A 20027-nucleotide genomic window follows, 5' to 3' on the forward strand; every position below is an offset into this window, starting at 1 on the left:
AACCCTTCAATTTAACTAGATTGTCTAATTGAAGATATGTTATATTCACAGAAGAGAGTCAATGTGAAGCCTAGAAAAAGGGAGGCCAGAACTCATCAGTGTAGCACTGGTCTCCAGCAAAGCTGCACGCATCAGACCATCACGGCTGGTCAGAGGTGGCCAACTCTACCCACTTTGCTTCCAACTTGAACCAAACTTCTGATTTTGTTTCCATGAGAACTGGTCTTACAGGGAGAATGCACTTATTAATTAAGCACAACTATCCAGGTCCTCCTCTTCAGTCATTTACTCACTGCAAATGAATAGGGACCATGGTTTTACGTCAAGAGTAAGAAAATTTCAAAGTACTCTCCAAAACGTCACTCGTTCACTTGTGATCCATTAGTCTGACAGGAGAGAAGTAAGTATAATCAAAGGTAGCATTCTGTAAAGTCACATTACGTTAGCTTGTTTTACCCATGCAAGTCTTACTGTACATGAATTGGAGAAAAGGAGATTCTAGGCTAAAAAAGCAGTTTCCAAATAGCCATTATATATCTACTACCCACAGAAAAACGTAATCAATTTAGTTTATCTCAGACCTTCCAACAGAAGCAGCCGTACATATGCCTTACGTATGGTATAGTGTCAGCTGCCTTCTTCTGCTTCACCTCAAATCCTGCATGAAGTTAGGCGGTTTAAAATAACTTCTGTCGATGATGAGCCATACATTTATCAGACACTAGTCCTCATTAATTGTGGAGATTACTTTGTGAAGTCTTGCTAACACTAAAATTAGTTAATATTGAATCACTGCTCCTAGGGGGAAATAACAGGGTTAGATACCAGTGAGCCTGTCACACTTTCATCAACTGATACATAGCTTTGTTTTATGTGTCATTTAAAACACACACACACACACACACACACACACACACACACACAATGACCTTGAAAAGGATACTTGTTTATGAGAGCTGAAACAAGAAGGCAGACTTTTTTGACCTCAGCTGGGAACATGTGCATTTCAGGTGACTCAAAATTTGATGCTCTGTGCATGTCTGCAAATGACTGAAATCTATTGTTTGCACAAGTAGACTTTTGGGGTTACAAGTAACTTTTAGTGAATTTGCAAATACAAAATCATCAAATAATGAAGACTTTTTTTGATGTCAATTCCTGCAAGTAGATCATAGACCTACTTGAGTTTTGCGGCCTCCTCTAAGAAAATAGACATTTCAAAAATAGAAATGAGCTATCTTCCTATCACACAAGAAATACCGAATTCCAGCTATCCAATGTATAAAGCAAACTACTGTCTGTGCAAACCCTATCTGTAACTCTAGATTTGGAATGGTTTCCAACTGTGAGAACTTTAGCTTGAGGCATCTTAGAAGTTGCTCCTTTAAAACCTACAGGCTTGAACCATTTTGTAGTCAAATTTTGAGAAACATAGTATATATTCCTCTGCCTTCCTAAAACACTGAGGAACGCGTTCATGATGACTCCAAGATTGTTTTCATCTCAGCAAACTGTCAGAATAGGACAATGGCTAGGCAAAATACAAAATCATCACTGTAATGCCTACTAGGTGCACTGATTTAAGCCATGGGATAGGAGGTGGGGTTTGGGTATATCCGGTTCCAAATGAAGCCAAGGTGAAAAGCATTCCAGGTACAGAAGCATCATAATGCTTCAACATGCAGGGAGGGCTGCCATTGTCACAGCCAAGGTTTTATTTGGATTTATTTATTTGCTCCCAAAGGTGAGAGAGCTTAGAGTTGAGATCATTCTAGCATGGTGATGAGATAATCAGATATGCAACTTAGAAAGCTAACTCTGGCAGCAATATGTAGAGAATGGAATAGAGTTAAAACTAGGCCATTCTCTAAAGTGCATTGAAATGGCCAGGAATATCTGGTTTAATGCATATATCCTGGGCCCCATTCCTGATCTTCTACATCTGTTCTCTAGATGTGGAAGCCCTGTATCTTCATTATTTGCAAGTACTTTGGATGATAAGGTATTACACTGAGATAAGTCACAATCATCAAATTAAAGGACTTCTAAAAAGAAGGCTTAAAAAAACGAATCCTAAATTTTGTACACTTAATACGTCTAGTCTTCAGTGTAATTTTTCTGTTATCTATACCCTATCCAACGAATACAGTAGCTGTTACTGTTTTATACCACATAAATGAGAGTTTAAGCTAGTTATCTGCCAGCCTAGAACCCTTAACGTAGTCAGTCATATACTGGCATCATCTCAAAAGACGTTTAGGTCATTTAACAAATAAAATATATGTCTCGATTCAAGAACTCACATGGAAATCTAAATTCATAAACTGCATTATAGACATTGTCTTATGCCTCTTTTACATAAAACTAAGAAACCTCTGAAGTACTTTCTCATGAAAGAGGTTCTTACACCAATGCCAGCTTATCACCTATTTACCCAAGCCAATTAATTACAAAGAGAAATAAAATAGCGTAACATCACTGTGCACTGTTTAAGGAATTTTTATTAAAGCAAGAATTTTATAATCCAAATTACGTTTCCTTGCTCAGTTATCAATTCTGTTATTTAAAACAGAAGTGACATTCTGAGATATGCCACAGTAAAGAATTACAAAATTAAAGAAAGGAATGCTTTAAATTTTTGTACTTTGCTGAAAATTCTTTTTCCCAGGGTCTATAAAACATTAATTTGTTTTTATATTTTACTATTTTTTTGGTTTTTTTTTTGTTTTTAAATCAATAAGTAATCTAGGACTAGCATTATGTTGCTAGACCTGGCATTTGCTCGGTACATAAGGTTCAAAGTTTCCTTTCCTTTTTTTATTTATTTTATATTTTGCAATGTTTTTTTTCCATAATATTTAAGTTTTTCGATGTTTAGGTATTTTTCTTCGGTGAAGCACGAGTTTCTTTTCATGGTCCCTGATCATCTGTAAATGTGGGGGGAAAAAAGGTTATAATCATCAAATTTACGAGACAGAATTTAATGATTCCAACCACTAAAAAGAAAAGATCTTTACCTAAGTGACAGAGGTGCTAACTATAGCTATAATGGCAGTCATATTACAATATATAAATGTATCCAATTAACATGTTACACACCTTAAATTTACACACTGTTATATGTCAAATATTTTAACAAAACAAAAATAACAGGACCAATACTGACACTTATGTAAAGCCCTTGGCCAAATTCAGCCTGTTTACACGCTGCTTCTGTAAAGCTCCACTGGACCACAGCCATACCCACTGGTTTACATGTTGTCTGTGGCTGTTCTCACACTAACGGTGGGGCAGAGTAGCTTCAACACGTACCATGGCCCCCAAAGCCCCAACTATTTCCTATTTTACAGAAAAGCTTTGCCCATCCCTGGCTCTGGCTACACAGCTACATCAGCCCATTTCCTGGGGCTAACGAAAGGCAACAGCAGAGGCCAAAAGGCAACCGTCATCGCTGCCACCCAAGAAAATGTATTAAGCTATGAAAAGACCTCCAAGAACAGCTATACAGGGCCAACCCCTATTACAGCCATTTAATACAAATTACTATACAAAATGCTTGAAAGGGCTCTGATCTTAAAAATTCAAGTCAATACCAGGGTAACAGGTAAAGTTTCCTTTAATTCCTCTGTATCTCTACTTCTCTTCGAAAAATTTGCAATGCATTTGAATTAATGGTAAAATGAGTTTTTGCTATGTTTCAAAATATGCTCAAACTGTTAAAATAAAATAAGAAACAAACATAGGGGGCAGGCTCACTTTAAACAGTTGGAACCCCAGTGGCACTGTTAACTGCTTTCTGGGCAGCCTCTTTTGCTTGGTGGGCTTGTAGTACAGCTACAGCTTCATCAACCTGAAAAAAAGAGAAACTGGTTCTGAAAAATAATTAGACGATAATTTCAAATGGACAACACACAAATGTCCAACAAAGGCAAATTCCTTTCCTCAGGTGAAAGTGGAAACAACTGTTATTGAAAAACATTCCAACTATATCCGTATCTTTTGGGTTCCATTCCACCACTGTTTTAGAATTATGAACCTCTAGCACTTCTTAACTCTCTCCCCACCAAAAATCCCCCAAAGTTGAGAAATATCAGCAAACGTCCCTTTAAGATGCAGCACAGTTAAGACAGCATGAACGCTGGAGTTACAGAGACTGGATTTGAAACCAAGCTCTGCCATTCCCTAGCTGCTTTGTGAGCACTGGGCAAATTACTTAACCTCTCTATGCTTCAGTTTCCCCGTGTATAAAATGGTGATAACAGCACCATAGGTTATTATTAGGATTTTCAATTAATATTTATAAAACTCTTAGAACTGTGCATGACTTGTATAAGCACTTATAAATGTCCTAGAAAAATTAAGTTCCTACAAAACATCCTGGAATATGTACTATAAGAAGCTACTAGATAAATGATAAAATTTAAATTACTTTAGAACGGAGAGACTCTGGAGACTCAAGCATATGAAGAAGTTCTGAATTATCAATCTCCAACAACATGCCAGTGATTTTACCAGCAAGAGTAGGGTGCATGGCTTGAATTAGAGGAAAGAGCCGTTCACCTAGGAACAAAAACATTCAAACACTCCAATTAAAAAAACAAAAAATTTTTAAGGCATCTACCATATTAAAACTGGGGTTTAAGAATCTTTTGTATACAGCAAATAAATGCTAACCCATAATCCACCACTTCAGTATCTTTCATGAGAAGATTGCTATAAAACGGATTAAGATCCACCACAAGGCAATTACTTCTTGACAGCTGTCAGTTTGCCAAAAAAAAAAAGAGGAACTGAAGCTATGTTTACTATTAAAATGTTAAATCTGTACTCAGGCAAAATCAAAGTGGTTATTCATTTGGTTCAAATTCCTTCTTCCAAAAATGTGGCAGGGTACATGGCAAGCAATGCCCTATTACACTGTTCACCAAAGGCAACATTTTAATAGCTTTTCCAGGCAGACAAACTGTGCCATCAAAACCATTCATGCCGATGCACATGCTGCCACCCTGGCTGTCATTTTTAGGTACAGAGGAGGTCTAAATGTCTTCCTATTCTCTAGTGTCTCTATAACTGACTAGGTGGGACAAAGGTACTTACCCAACATTTGCTTCTGTTCTTGAGGAGGGGCAGATGCCAACATGGAAGCAGTCAAAGGTTCCTGACCTTGTACATGAACAGCAGGCTAGAAAGAAAACGGGAGAATTCCTAAGTTTAAAAAGTACAGAAGTAATGGCAAGTACAAATACAGCCATCACTGGAAATTAACTGGATAAAGACTGTAATCTAAACATAAACAGAAGCTGAGTGATTCTGAAATACAGCCTAAGGTAGCTATACTAACACCTAAGTGCTCAAGTAATGTAAGCACAGGGGATGTTGAATTTTCTTTTTTATCTGGAATATTCTTTGGACTCATACTTCTGTGATCAACAACGATTTTGGTCCTAGGGTCAAAAAGAAAAAGGTAAGCCAAATCTCACAAACTAAACTTTATTTCACCCTTTCTTACAACTATGCCAGACAAAACTCTCACCTAAGTAATTCAGGATGAGGGACTGCTGAATGCTTATCTAGTTCCTAGAGTATAGCACACAGAAGACATTTTTACATACTATCAATTATATACTATCAATTAGTGGCACCTCAACAAGATATTCTACATAGCTTAAGCTCTCATATATCATACAGTTGTCTTCAATGTCTTTGACTGAGATCAAGGACTGTCATCTTTATAAAGAAATCATTAAATCCACACCTGCTGCATGGTAACTTGTGGCTGTGCGTTAAGATGTTGTTGAGGATTGCGAACTCCCGCAGCGTATTTATACTGTGGAACGGTGCGGACAGCAGGAGTAGCTGCAGCTGCAGCAGCTGCAGGACGTGGACCCATTGTCTGTGTTGATGTGTTAGCTAAAAAAATAAAAAGATTTTCGTATTTATCTTGCTATTTAAAATTGGAGACCAACTTTTACAGGAAGGGTTAAGACTCACCAACACGCTGTGTCGACATGACTCGTGGAACCTGTGAAGAAGCTGGTCTCATAGTACTAAATGGTGGTCTAGGAGCGGCTGGGCGGATAGCACCGGGCATATTTTGGAATGCTATGTTTAAAGATACGAACACACATTAACTGGGAGAAACTCACCAAGTGTTCATGCCGCTTTTTCAGAGCTGAGGTTTGCACAAAAGGCTATAGATGACCAAACATAAACAAACCATTTTTAAAACCTTAGGCTCCTATATGCCATTTCTCCAGACTTAATCATATCAGAGCATCAGTAAATACAAAGTTTTCATTCATACAAGGACAAGTACTTATTAATATCTAAATATGATACATGAACCTGATTCTAAGTGTTCCGGCAATACAGCACTATTCCACAGGATAAGGCTGAAAATGCCTGGACCCTGGTCCTCACACATGGAACAAGATCTTTTAAAACTACTGCCTAACCAAATATGAAATTGAGTTGGATGCATTCCCAAACTTGTCATAAAGGAAAATCAAAACGGCATAGATATTGCTGTCTTAAGGAATGGTGAAACATTTTACAATGTTTTTTTAAAAACAAAATGCTAGGATCCCCAAAATGAACACCCATAAAAATAAACTATAAAAAGCAAGAGCTAATATACCACTGGGATATAACAGCTAATTCGCCTCATTTATGTTTTTAGTTCAAATACTTTGCAACCTTAAAAAAAAAAAAAAAGCTTACGATGAGGTCTGGCACCCTGAGCAGTCCAGCGAGGACTTGGTCTTAGTTGAGCAATTTGGCTAGGAGGATAGTATGCAGCACGGTTCTGAGTCTGTAGAAAGCAAGCAAATGTATCAGCTAAAGAAAAAAGCAAATAATGCAACTAGTTATGCACTCAAAACATTTAGCAGGTCCTCACACTCTAAGCATTTTTCAAATCCAATCATAATTAACATCTCTTCATCTTAGGGCTTTATTTTTTAGTGGGGCACAAAACATTAAAGATGACTGAAGAGGAAAACCTTCATGAGGTTTTTGTTCTCTTCTAAAACCTACCTGTGGGATAGCTGCCATGAAGTAACCTGAAGGAGGTGCTGGCTGGTAGGGGTTGATTACAGGGTTGGGCACAGCTCTTACACTTGCCATTCTCTGCATATACTGGTTAGTGAGGTGAGCCTGGCGCTCTTCTTTGCGCTGAGCTAAAGCTACATACAATGGCTTGGTGGCCACAATTCTACCATTCATTTCCGTAACTGCTTTAGTGGCTTCTTCTGGGGAGGAGAAACACACAAATCCAAACCCTTTGCTGCGACCACCCTCCATCATAACCTATTAAAAGAAAATGGAAGAAAACACATGATTAATGCAATGGTAGATGAGGCACAAAAAGCAGAGTATCAACTATAGCCACCGACTCACATTTAACTAACCCTGTCAATGCTTTCATCACTTTTTCCCACAATTTTTCCCTTGATATCCAAATATTAAGGGTAAACTACATGCATGCATTATCCCAGCCAAGCAAAAGAAGTGAAGGGGTGGAGGTCCAATAGCAACTTTGTTAAAGTTCTAGATTTTCAATATTGAGGTTTAATTTCTAAATACAATCAAGGCCTAAATTTTAGCACCACTAAAAACATGCACAATTAAAATTTGACTATTCTAGCAATTCGAGCTGACAAGATGCTTTCATTACTCGTTAGAGGGGAGGAAAAAGCAGTTGAATATCACAGTATCCACATTTTAAAATTAAACTTTCACATTCAAGACCATAAGGGCCATAAATATTGGAGTATAAACAATATTCAGGAAGCTCACAATGACTCAAAATCTTTTAAACAAGCAACGAGGAGATGCAAAGAACTTCTCAGTAGCCATGCAATATACATAAGCGTGCTATACAGCTACATTAAACAGCATGCTGGTGGCACAGAACAAACAAAACAGCAATCAAACAGAGACCAATGATCTTACATAAATGCAGAATCAAAACAACAAAACAACTGGGCTCAAGGATACAGAGAACAGACTGGTGGTTGCCAGAGAGGTACGGGGGTGAAGGTAGCTAAAAAGTACAAACTCCCACGTATAAAGCAAGTCATGGGGTCGTATTGTACAGCATGGGGACTACAGATAATACTGTATTATACATCTGAAAGTTGCTGAGAGTAGATCTTTACAGTTACCATTACAAGAAAAAAAATGTTTTGTAATGAATGTTAACTAGACTTATTGTGATCACTTTGCAGTATATACAAATAACAAACAATTGTCATATACTTGAATATGTTTATGTCAATTATATCTCAAAAAAAGAGTCCAGAAACATACCCATGCAATTATGGGAACTTCATATGTTAAAGCTTACATTTTAAAACAGTGGGGGAAAGACGAACTTTGGACTATCTAGTACATGGTACAAAGGGATAATTCTGAATTAACTTACAGCTCTTATTCACATCACATTGAAAAACATCAAACTGCCAGATAAGATTCTGTATCTGAACATAAGATGCAAAAATACAGGGAAACTAAGATGACACAAGACCCCCAAAGTCCTAAGTGGAAGACTAGAGAAAATACTTGCAACATAAAACAAAGCGCTGACATGAAATTTCCCCTAAATCAGTAAAGATAACCAAAGCAGTATAAAAATATGCAAAGAATAGGCTAAACAAGTAAACACATAAAAAGTACATCTCATTTAAAAAGATGCATACCACTTTCTACTAAATTGACAAGACTAGTAGTAATTTAATTTGTTCAGCCTTTTGGGGACAATTCAGTTGTATGAATTTTAAATACACACACCCACTAACCAGAAACTTCAATTCTTGAACTCCAGAAATACTGGTGTGTGTGCAAAAATATATGTATAAAGATGTTTATCAGAGTGGTGGGTCTAACAGTGTTAGCATGCAAAGCAAACCAAATGACCATAATACAGGCACAGTAGAATAAGTTATGGTACATCTGTACCATGAATATTCAGCCCTTAGCAAAAAATGAGCAAATGCCTGAAATAAATATGTACCTAGATCTGTTAAGTAAAAAGACAAGTTGCAGAATAGGTATACTATGATCCTGTTTTATAAAAACTGTTTATATGTATACAAAATGTATACAAGCATGGAAAATTATCTGGAAAGGCCAACCAAACTCCTTTTGAAGACTGAAAATGAAAAATGGAGGGGTCACCTTTTTACACGTCTGTCTTGACCAATTTGTTTTTCAGCAAGCATTATCAAATTAACATAATGACCTCCTCTCCCAGAATTCCTGCGAAACCTTTTCACCTCCTTGCCAACAGCGATATGATCCACAAAGGACTTTTTGAAAAGGACTTAAAAAAGACCCTCCTTTGTAAAACATGCATGCTTCTTCATACATTCAAAATAAACTGATGCACAATATTCAATTTAAATGATTTTCAGGGAACATACTGAGGATAAACAAACTCAGGAATAGATTCTATCATACTCCAGGTTCTTTTACAAAAGCACAGGCTGAATGAAACAGAAGACAACTACATCACTTCCGTTTTTATGTGTATTCCTCTACTATGCTCCTTAACATTCTATCGTAGAAGTTCCCTTGGTCAATGGGGTTGCAGAATAGAAAGATCAGCCCGGAGGTCACTCCAGAGCACTCAGTTTTAATTTTTCCTGTACTCTTTTGAGAATCTGTTTAAAGTTTTAGATACTCTTCCCACCCCTCAAGGTACATACATACAGAACTTTAAATACAGAAGGATTCTTGGGGCCATGGACACCAGAAAAAACACCTGAAGCAGAGGTTCTTATATCAAAATTCCAGAATTTAAACTAGAATCTTACTGTTGTATTTCTTAATTTCTGATTTCAAGTAAAAGCAAACATGATCTCTACCTTTACTGTTAGGGGGCTTTAAGTTTGACTCCCCAGAGTGAATTCTGTAAGCAAATATAGATTAGCTCAAATAGTAACAATTACAGTTCCCTAATAAATTGCTTTCTTTAACCAGTAAAATAACTAGTTTAACAGAGTACAGAACAGTGCATATCATGTGATGATCAATCACTATGGTCATCAAATGCAGCCTTTCCAGCCACTTCAAATCTGAATATGTTGTTTGTTTGTTTGTTTTTTTCCCGGTACACGGGCCTCTCACTGTTGTGGCCTCTCCTGTTGCGGAGCACAGGCTCCGGATGCACAGGCTCAGCGGCCATGGCTCACGGGCCCAGCCACTCCGTGGAATGTGGGATCTTCCTGGACCGGAGTACGAACCCGTGTCCCCTGCATCGGCAGGCGGACTCTCAACCACTGCGCCACCAGGGAAGCCCTGAATATAAGTTTTTGAAGTAATGAAGCAAAGATATGATTTTCTGAAAAATGAAAGGCTGATTTTTTAGAGAAAAGCAAAAACTATTTGACCATTCATTTATAAAGAAAAACACTCCATATGAAATATAAAACTTATATACATATATCCATGGGCATGGATTTTTCCCAAATCTTAAAAAAAAAAAGTGCATCGGGCTTCCCTGGTAGCGCAGTGGTTGAGAGTCCACCTGCCAATGCAGGAGACACGGGTTTGTGCCCTGGTCCGGGAAGATCCCACATGTCGCGGAGCAGCTGGGCCCATGAGCCATGGCCGCTGAGCCTGCGCGTCCGGAGCCTGTGCTCCGCAACGGGAGAGGCCACAACAGTGAGAGGCCCGCGCACCACAAAAAAAAAAAAAAAAAAAAGCAAAGTGCATCATATATAGTGCTTTACCTTTGCACTAGTGATTGTACCGAACGGAGAAAACTCTTTCCGGAGACGTTCATCATCAATACCATCATCGAGATTTTTCACGTAAAGGTTTACACCCTAAAATAAAAATTAAATAAAGAAAAAAAAATTTAGAAAAAGAAAACCGTAGTGGTACTTAAGCATACTTCCTATTATCTTATCCCATGTTTCCTCTCCTTTTCCCCTCAAACCCTCCAGTTACCTGTCAGTAACTGAAATGAACATTAAATAGGTTTCCTCATCCCTGTCTTATTTTTGCTCGTTCAGTTAAATAATGAACCTGGTATCTGGTGATCCTATCTTGCTTCATCTGTTCAAATTTGCGCTTAAGTTCCGTCTGTCTTTCCACTTTTTTCTGGGCTCGACCAACGTAAATTTGTTTTCCATTGAGCTCCTTTCCGTTCATCTCATCCACAGCCTTACAAAGACCACAAAATTTTAATTACTAACTTGCAATATATAAATTCATTTTTTAACAATAAAGAAAATTTGTTAGATTATAAAAGCTAAAGACGTACCCACCATAAAAACTAAACTGTGAGGTTTTAAGACAACAGAGGTTTTCAATTTATACCCTCAAACTATATAAAATGCAAGTAATTCAAAACAATATATGTGGAGATGAACATGTAGACTAGCCGTTGGTACGCATGTGTATTTCAATGCAAGAACAACTCAACTTTATACCCCCACATCTTACTATAAAATACAGAAAAACCCACACTGCCTTTGGTTAGTATATTTTAAGTCTTACTTTCTGTGCATCTTCATGCCTTTCAAAGCTTACAAATCCAAAACCTTTGGATTTTCCACTCTCATCAGTCATTACTTTCACACTTAAGGCAGGTCCTAAAAAAAATTTTTTTAATGATTCAAAGACATTCCATACAACATTTAGTTTATACATTTCAAGTTTCAATACACAAACAAAGCCATGAAAAAAAATATAAAAATGGGGATTAAAAAAAACTCCAAGCCTCCAGAAATTTATTCCTCCTATAACCACCCTCTTCTCTCCCACCATGGGCACTAAATATTCTCTTTATTTCTACTAAGAAGCTAAGTTAATACTCTATTCCCTGAGACACTCCTCCTTCCATTTAAGGAGATACGTTTTAGACAAATGTAAATGATGATGAAGTTTTATTCTTAGCATTAGTACAAAACAGATGCATTATTTTAAAACAATTTGGTTTTCTTTAAGAATTTTTAAGCCTTGGCCCACTTGATTTTCAACAAGGAGTAGAGGAAACACGGGGTTTGACCTTTGACATAGCAGAAGCACCTGGAGGAGGTGGCATGTTTCTGAAGACACATATTCCCCCACCACTCCCTCAAATAAAACAGACTTAACAGAAGTGCTAAGTATTATCTCAGGTAGGTGGGGAAAAAAGATTACAAATGACATCTGATTACAGGCAATCTGCAAGATGTATGGGCACATATCAACTGTTTAGAGGGTTCAATGTGGCATGCCAGCTTGGCAATAGTGAAGTATTAGATGTCCTCATTCTTTATGATTTGAGATGCTTTTAAAAAGGGACACCTATTTAAGTTAAACAAAAAGGAAAGCAAAGGTAAGGGGCAAGTAAATCACCTTCAAGGGTACAATTTAAAGTTCATTTTCTGATCAGCTACACAACTATCTGAAGTGAGACCGGTTACACACTTCATGGGAAAATCTGGATCTTTGTCTTTAAAAGTCATTATTTTAAATTGCTCAAACATGATGCTGAGACTGGCCAAATATCCCAAAGCTGGCCAGCTTTCCTGTCCCATAATTAAAGACTACACTCCAACCTAAGTTGGCTGTGTCTCATGCAATGCCTCTGATGAGATGGGATCTGTTAGTACATAAATCCAGCACAATTTCTTAACAAAGCAAAAGCTTTTAAGATCTGTTCCAATTATACAGTCACACCTTACGGTGCTAATACAATGCTATTAACCTTTAAACTGGATAGAATTCTATTTATACGCTAGTATAATGGACTATCAGTAGCTTAACCCAAGTAACTACAATATTTTAAAATATGTGAAGTCCCATTTACTTTTTTAGTATAAAATATTAGCCAAAACTAACATTGAACAATTACTCAGAACTGAGTATAAAAATTTAATTCAGACACATTACCAAACTTGCCAAAGAGATCCTTAAGGCGCTCATCATCCATGTCTTCTCCAAAATTCTTGATGTAAACATTGGTGAACTCTTTTGCCCTAGCTCCGAGTTCTGCTTCTCGTTCCTTACGAGACTTAAATCGTCCAACAAATCTAATAAAATAGATAAGAACTATAAAATTAGGTTGTATTTTATGAAGTTCAGGTTAATTAAGCCTGACGGTTGACTCTGTAATAGTTACTGATAATTTCAGAATCTCTAATAAAAAGCAAACTATAAAACAGAAATAGGGCCTTAAGTGAAGTGAGAACAAACCTCTTAACTATAATCACGAAAAAGAACATTTTTCTTAATACACACGCCTCTCCCTTCCTTCTAGCTAACCTAGGATTAAGACGATTACGTCCAGCAATACAAACTAGTGGAGTATGCCTGCACCACGCCAGTGAAAAAACAGAAAAGCTTTTATCGTTGCTGTTTCAACATGGCTCTTGCACTTCGTTTGCAATCTCCTAAAATATAAATTTAAGCTACCGAATTCTGTACTCTAACATACAACAGCCTGGAACAAATTTCTTTGCAGCATTGTCAACAAAATGTGTTTTAAAAATTGAGGTTTTCCCTAGAAGTAGTACATGTGTCATTAAACAATATAATATACATCACAAAACCATCACCCAGGGGCTTCCCTGGTGGTGCAGTGGTTGAGAGTCTGCCTGCCAATGCAGGGGACACAGGTTCGAGCCCTGGTCTGGGAGGATCCCACATCCCGCGGAGCAACTAGGTCCGTGAGCCACAACTACTGAGCCTGCGCTTATGGAGGTTATGCTCCGCAACAAGAGAGGCCGTGATACTGAGAGGCCCGCGCACCACGATGAATAGTGGCCCCCGCTTGCCACACCTAGAGAAAGCCTTCCCACAGAAACAAAGACCCAACACAGCAAAAATAAATTAATTAATAAACTCCTACCCCCAACATCTTCTTAAAAAAAAAAAAACCATCGCCCATAATCCCACCCAAATCATGACTGACTTTTCGTAGGCCTTTTTGTTCTCTGTGCTTAAGAACGTTAGTCCAGCACAATTCCTTTCCATAGGAGACACCTACATTTTACTCCCTTAGCCGCACCCCACACCTCCCCCCACCCATATGGTGCTGCTTCTCCATGCAATTAGTTTTATAAATGTTCTCAGTGGGAACATGATATTCCATTGTGGACAACAAAACTTTCTTTTGTAAATAATGCCGCAACGTTATGAAACTTTGTTATTTGTTCTTAGGATAGAGTTGCAGAAATCATGGCAGCTCGAAAGGTATATAAATGATCTTAAGTTTATACCTACAAACTGCTTTCCAAAAAGGGTTATATCATTTTATACTCAAAAAACAGCAATAAATCAAGTTCTTTGTTTAATCGACCTCCACCAGGGGTAGCCATTCTTTTTTTTCCCCTAAAGCACTGCTGACAGGCAAAAGATAGCTTCATCTCTGAATACCAATGATGCTGAACATTTTTCTCATTTAAAGATGTATTATTTTTAAGAATTAGCCTTTGTAAACATTGTTCCCATTGAGGAGTTGCTGGTTTTCTTAGACTTGTATGGGGTTCTTTACATACTACAAAGTCTTTCCTTAATCATGTAATTGATGGAACTCAAACAGGTAACACCATGTGCATGACTCCTCCATGTACGGACTGACCATCCCACTTGATGCAGATTTATGAGAACCACACCTTAAGAGTGATGCAGTTGACCTGTAAGAACCAAACCCAATTTGCGTGCCATCACTGCAGTTTACATGAGCTCACAGCTCACTTACAATGTGACCTCACAGCTGAATTTACCTAATTAAGCAAAATCCACTGGCATTGAAGATAAAATTGAGATTTGTAATGTCTTTAGGCTCACAAAATCTGTATTTTTACAACTTGTAGCAGAAAGTCTTATAGAGGTTTTATCAGCGTCATTATTTTAAAAGTTTGCAACTTTTAAGAACAAGTTTATTTCAGAAAAGATTAATCATGAAGACTTCTGGTTTAATTACAATTTATCTTTACAAGGGGAAGGGAGCCAAAAGGCGTTGAAACAACAATTATGACAATCTTTAAACTCCATCAATAAACTGTGGGAGTAAAGCCAAGCAGAGAGTCACCCTGGGCTCTGAATTTAGACCACTGGGTTTGTATCGCAGTTTATGTCATACCACCATGTAAATACAGGCAAGTTATTTTAGCTTCAGCTTTGAACGTAAAAGGGGCTAATTACTACCTTGGGAATTATGCTTAAGTTTCTGCCTGGATTTCTAGTTTTTCAACTAATATGCACTTATTTTTGAAAAAGCTTTATATTCCAGCATACCTATCTTCTGCTGTTTCTTTTCTGTTTGAATGCTGACCAGCTGTATTAATTCACTGTTACTTGTATGTTACACCGAATGTGGAGAAGAGACAATTATAAAATCTACCAAAATGTAGTTTATTAATCTTCACTTTAGGTGTATCTCTTCTAAGAGCACAAATATATTACTTGTAAAATGCATGAATTGAACTATTAAAAGCATTTGAAGAATGATTAACTAAACATGTATACTTACACTTTGCGATCATTTAGAAGCATCCCATTCATTTTTTCAATAGCTCTTTCAGCTGCTTCTTGTGTCTCAAAATGCACAAATCCATAACCCTTGGAACCATTTTCATCACAAACCACCTAGGGAAAAATATGTAATAATTTTTCATTACTTGCTATTGATTTAGCATTTTTCCAGTACTCAGAGATAACTTGTCAGCTACCTAACCTGGGCATTTGGGAAATAAAGATATCCATTAACAGAGAGCATGGTTGCTATCTTAAGGAATAAACTACAAGTAACTAAAACACTGTAAGTATGTCTACCTGTCATATTTTTGCTTACCTTACATGAAAGGATGTTACCAAAAGCAGAAAATGTATCATACAGTGCTTTATTATCAATGGATTTGTCCAAATTTTTAATGAATATGTTGCCCACTCCACTTTTGCGAAGTGATGGATCACGCTGAGACCACATAATGCGTACTGGCTTGCCCTTTATAACATCAAAATTCATGGTGTCCAAAGCACGCTCCGCTGCAGGAAGGACATTTTCAAAATAAATATTATTTCAAAACTTTTATAGCCCACTTAAAATTATATAAACTATTGTGGAGGGAACAGTAGAGCACATGGTCCCTCTACCTCTTTAAACTTCAAGATGGCTGGATCTTACCTCATACCAGTCTAGATTTAAACTGTACAACGCAAAAAGAGAAGACAAGTATCAAAAAACCCCAAATTTCCCACGTTAATTTGTTAATGGATGATGTATCGTTAAGAACTAACTTATTTCTGCAACAACCTCTTCCTTTAATTGCCATGAAATTTAAAAGCACCTTTTTGTTCCTAGTCAACTGTAAAACCGAGATTCCCCTTTACAATCTGCTTAAAAGCAATATAAAGGACAGTAAGCAATTGTAGATTATCCACAAGCAGAACAGTTTATGGATTTTAAAGCATTTTAACTTCTCTATTACTTGTCAAAATTGTTTCTTGCTTATCACTGTCAGTACTGTACAAAAATTAGTCCATTTTCTAAAAAAATTCCTGACTTATTGGGGGGATTTCAGTGATTCATGGCACAATTCCTATGGCCATGTTTTAAAAAAAAGGCTTTATCCATTCAGAAAGACTTGAATCAGGCTTTCAAAACTAAAGTGAAGTTGGACGTACTTAGCTATGTAACACAAAACTTTTGAAATACCAGCTCTATGATAGTCACAATTCACTTTTAATGCTTTATTTACATATAAAACCAATTTTATCTTAGATCATTCATTTACTTAATAACTGATGATTAACCAATTATTTCTGAATAGTGCTAGAAAATTTCAAAATCTACCCTATGATTACATCTATGAAGGATCAAATTATGTGCACCCGTACCATTAAAGAAACACTTATACAGAAGTTTAGACTCTAAATGGAAAAATACATCCTTAAGTAGAAAAGACTAGTCCCTAAAGAGTGGGAACACACAGTCCATTTGAAGTCCTGAAACACCAATTTTCACAAATTCCATGCTAGCGTTAACTGTAAAATTAGTGAGAGGACAAATTTTCCAGCCACTTCTTTCTATAAATAAAAGTTTTAGTTTCTAGAAGATAGTGACAAACAACTGTCAGCTCATTTATCAATTGACCACGCCTACTCAGCTCCCCTGTTTTTTAGCTGACTTTGCTTGAGCTTCTTTTGAATGAGTCACCTCTTCCTGTTAAATTGGAAACTGGTCACTTTCAGAAGCTATTCTACAAATACATCAATGTAGCAATAAATAAGGGGGAGAAATAAACGGAAACCACTGAAAATATTTGGAAAAACAATAATTTGTATATATAGAAATGAAATAAATGGAAGATGGAAAAATGCTACCTTCTTTTGAGTAGTTACAATACTGGTCTACTGCAATAGATGGGCAATACACAGTGAGTGTTCTGTAACCACGGTAACCTGTTCAACTTTCTAACCCCAAGAAATTTTAAAAATTGTTTTTTTCGGATTTAAAATTGTTAAATTTAGAAGTTTACATTTCATGCTCTCTAGAATTTGTCCAAGTTTTCTCTATCAACTCTTCAGTTTGTGATTACCTGCCCCCAAATTATCTTCCCTGATCTTTCATTCAGCGATAAATCTTGCCCAGAGTTGGGAAGAACCGTTATGGAGTGACATTTGGAGCTACTGCCTACAGAGCAAAAGGGCAGAAAACCTGCAGTGCAGTTTTACAACTTCGGGCTTGCTGTCACTCAATAGCCTGCCTACCCAAAAATCTCAGCAGTAACTTTACCTAGTGAAAAGCTGATCACTAAATAACTCCAGATCTGTTAATGAAATAAAGTTTCAATTCCACCTTTAAGACCTTTCCTACAAAAATAAAAATAAATTCCTTATATTTCGTAACACTTGACATATATTCAAGTAGCCAGGGGAAAAAAGGGCAAAAGTGGACCATAAAATCAAGTGAAAATGACTTCTGCAAGTCAATTGATCCAGATATAAAGAAAAATCCTGGCAAGTTATCAGGTCACATACCTGTTTGCCAAATTCTGGATTTTTTGCAAACTGTTTAACTTTTTAAAAATACAAGGTTAGCTGCATCTTTTCCCCCATAAATTTCAAGCTGACTCTAGTGCTCAATCATTCCCCATGATGTATGGCTATTCTGGACTACTTTAAAAAAAAGGAAACCACCATTAGAATGCCACATAAGTATAATAGTCCAGTCCACACGACACTCACAAGTAACATTTTCCAGTCAAAATTGGTGACGGCATTTTTAAGTAAAATCCCTCAAAACCATAGAAACTATTTCAGAGGGAAAAAAATATTCCGAATAAATTACCAGTACTACGAAACTAACTCGATTAAAAAAATCACAACTACCTAAACAGCCTGAGAAAATGATGGCCTCCAAAAGGGTTCTCTTCCACATCCCCTCCCTCCTAACCTGCTGTTAAGAGTGAAATGTCTGAACTAGAGGAAAAACCCCAATGCACGTCTCATTGGTAGTTTATACTTCCAGAGCCATCAGTCACTGACAAGTTATTAAGAACGGAATCAGAAGCCTGATACCACCACCAGACCACCATATTAACTTTATTCTAAGTCCCCGTGGCTCCCCCAGGCGATTGGGCCAGTAGCCGGAACAGGCCTCGGGCCTGTGAGGTTACAGGGTTCAACACGTGGTATTTTTCGAGCAACGAAATGCACTTCCTGGGGCGTCCTGGGGCGCCGGCAAGAGCCTCGGGTGGTGGGAGCGCCTTCACCTATTACCGGAAAAGGGGGCTCGGCGCTCAACACCCCAGAATCCCGCAGCTACTGGCGGGAGCGTCGTGTTAGAACCCATTCTCACCCACCCGCCCGGCGCGTCATCACCCTAAAGTTTGAGAGCGGCTGAGGCCGAGAAAATGGTCGCAAAGGAGGAAGTGGCCCGGCGTACGAGGGGCGTGCGGCTGCCGGCAGCGCGGGTCCCTGCGGGCACGGGGAACCGGAGTACTGGCGCCCAAGCCTCGCCCCGCTGGCCCCGGGGAGGGCTGGTGACATGCCCTCCTGCCCCCTCCCCCCGGGCCGCCGGCCTAACCAGCCCGTCGCCGCCGCCTGAGCCTCATGGCCGCCCGCCCGCCGTCGGGCCCGGCTCTCACCGTCTGCCGGCTGCTGGAAGTTCACATACGCGTAGCCCAAGGAGCGGCGGGTGATCATGTCCCTGCAGACCCGGATGGAGAGGATGGGCCCGGCCGGGCTGAACTTCTCATAGAGCATCGCCTCGGTCACGTCGGGGTGTAGGTCCCCCACGTAGAGCGAGGCCATGGGGTAGCTAGGGGCGCTGGGGTTCATCTCGGCACGGCTGCCCGCAGGGCCACAGGCCGCGACCTTTCCGTAAGAGAAGAGCGAGTGCTGGGGTCGCGGGCCGGAGCCGGGGGGAGGGGAGCGGGGGCAAGCGCAGAGGGACAAAAATCAACCGGAATCGAAAACTACTCAACAGCCGCAGAACGGAGTCGATCCGCTGCCGCTGGCTGCTGGCTGCTGGCTGCTGGCTACCGGCTGCCGGCTGGGGAGCGAGGGTGGCGGTGTCGGGTCCGGGCAGCGGGAAGGCCTCGGTCTCTTGGTTCCTCCTTGGAGCTGCTGCGGGGCCGCGGGCGGGCGGGTCGGTCTCGGTTGCTTCACCGGGTTATTTTATAAAACAGGAAGAAAAAAAAATAAAAGTCTCCGGCGGGGGAGACGCGGATTTTTTGTAAATTTTTTTTTGGTTTTTTAAAAGATTTTTTAAGATTTTTTTGGATTTTTTTAATAATAAATGTGTGTTCCGAGGCCGGAGCACACACTCCGCACTCTCAGCACTAACCGCCGGGGAGAAGGGGAAGCACCGCCTCCTGCACCCTCTACTTATACCCCGCGCCGCACTCACCCTGCCCCCGCGCGTCTGACGCCAGGGCCCTACGCGAGCGTCAGCGCCGGAGGAGGAGGAGAAAAGGAGGCGAGGGGGAGGAGGGAAAAGAAAACAGGAGGAGGAAAGAGCAAAGAGGAAGGGAGAGGTGGCGGCGGCGGCCGCTGCGGGGGTGGGGGTGGGGGTGGGGGTGGGG

At 39.1% G+C, this 20027-nt stretch overlaps 1 protein-coding gene across 3 annotated transcripts; it reads right to left on the reverse strand.

Annotated features, from left to right (window-relative positions):
• Positions 1-2483: 2483 nt before the first annotated feature.
• Positions 2484-19788, reverse strand: PABPC1 (poly(A) binding protein cytoplasmic 1). 3 transcript variants are annotated; one of them, XM_059994995.1, is made up of 16 exons: positions 19486-19788; positions 19089-19317; positions 15791-15984; positions 15470-15585; positions 12886-13025; positions 11506-11600; positions 11032-11169; positions 10734-10829; positions 7036-7308; positions 6721-6811; positions 5992-6102; positions 5756-5910; positions 5098-5182; positions 4430-4560; positions 3757-3850; positions 2484-2927 (listed from the first exon to the last, which is right to left on the reverse strand). In XM_059994995.1, exons 2-15 carry the CDS (start codon positions 19279-19281, stop codon positions 3758-3760), a joined length of 1911 nt encoding a protein of 636 aa, XP_059850978.1. In that variant the 5' UTR covers positions 19282-19317; positions 19486-19788; the 3' UTR covers positions 2484-2927; position 3757. The 3 variants fall into 3 exon arrangements, with proteins under 3 accessions (XP_059850978.1, XP_059850977.1, XP_059850979.1); XM_059994994.1 differs by having other exon boundaries at positions 19428-19788; XM_059994996.1 differs by having other exon boundaries at positions 12895-13025; positions 19089-19788.
• Positions 19789-20027: the final 239 nt, after the last annotated feature.

This window comes from Delphinus delphis, chromosome 17 (assembly GCF_949987515.2).
Source record: "Delphinus delphis chromosome 17, mDelDel1.2, whole genome shotgun sequence".
Taxonomy (NCBI): Eukaryota; Metazoa; Chordata; class Mammalia; order Artiodactyla; family Delphinidae; genus Delphinus; species Delphinus delphis.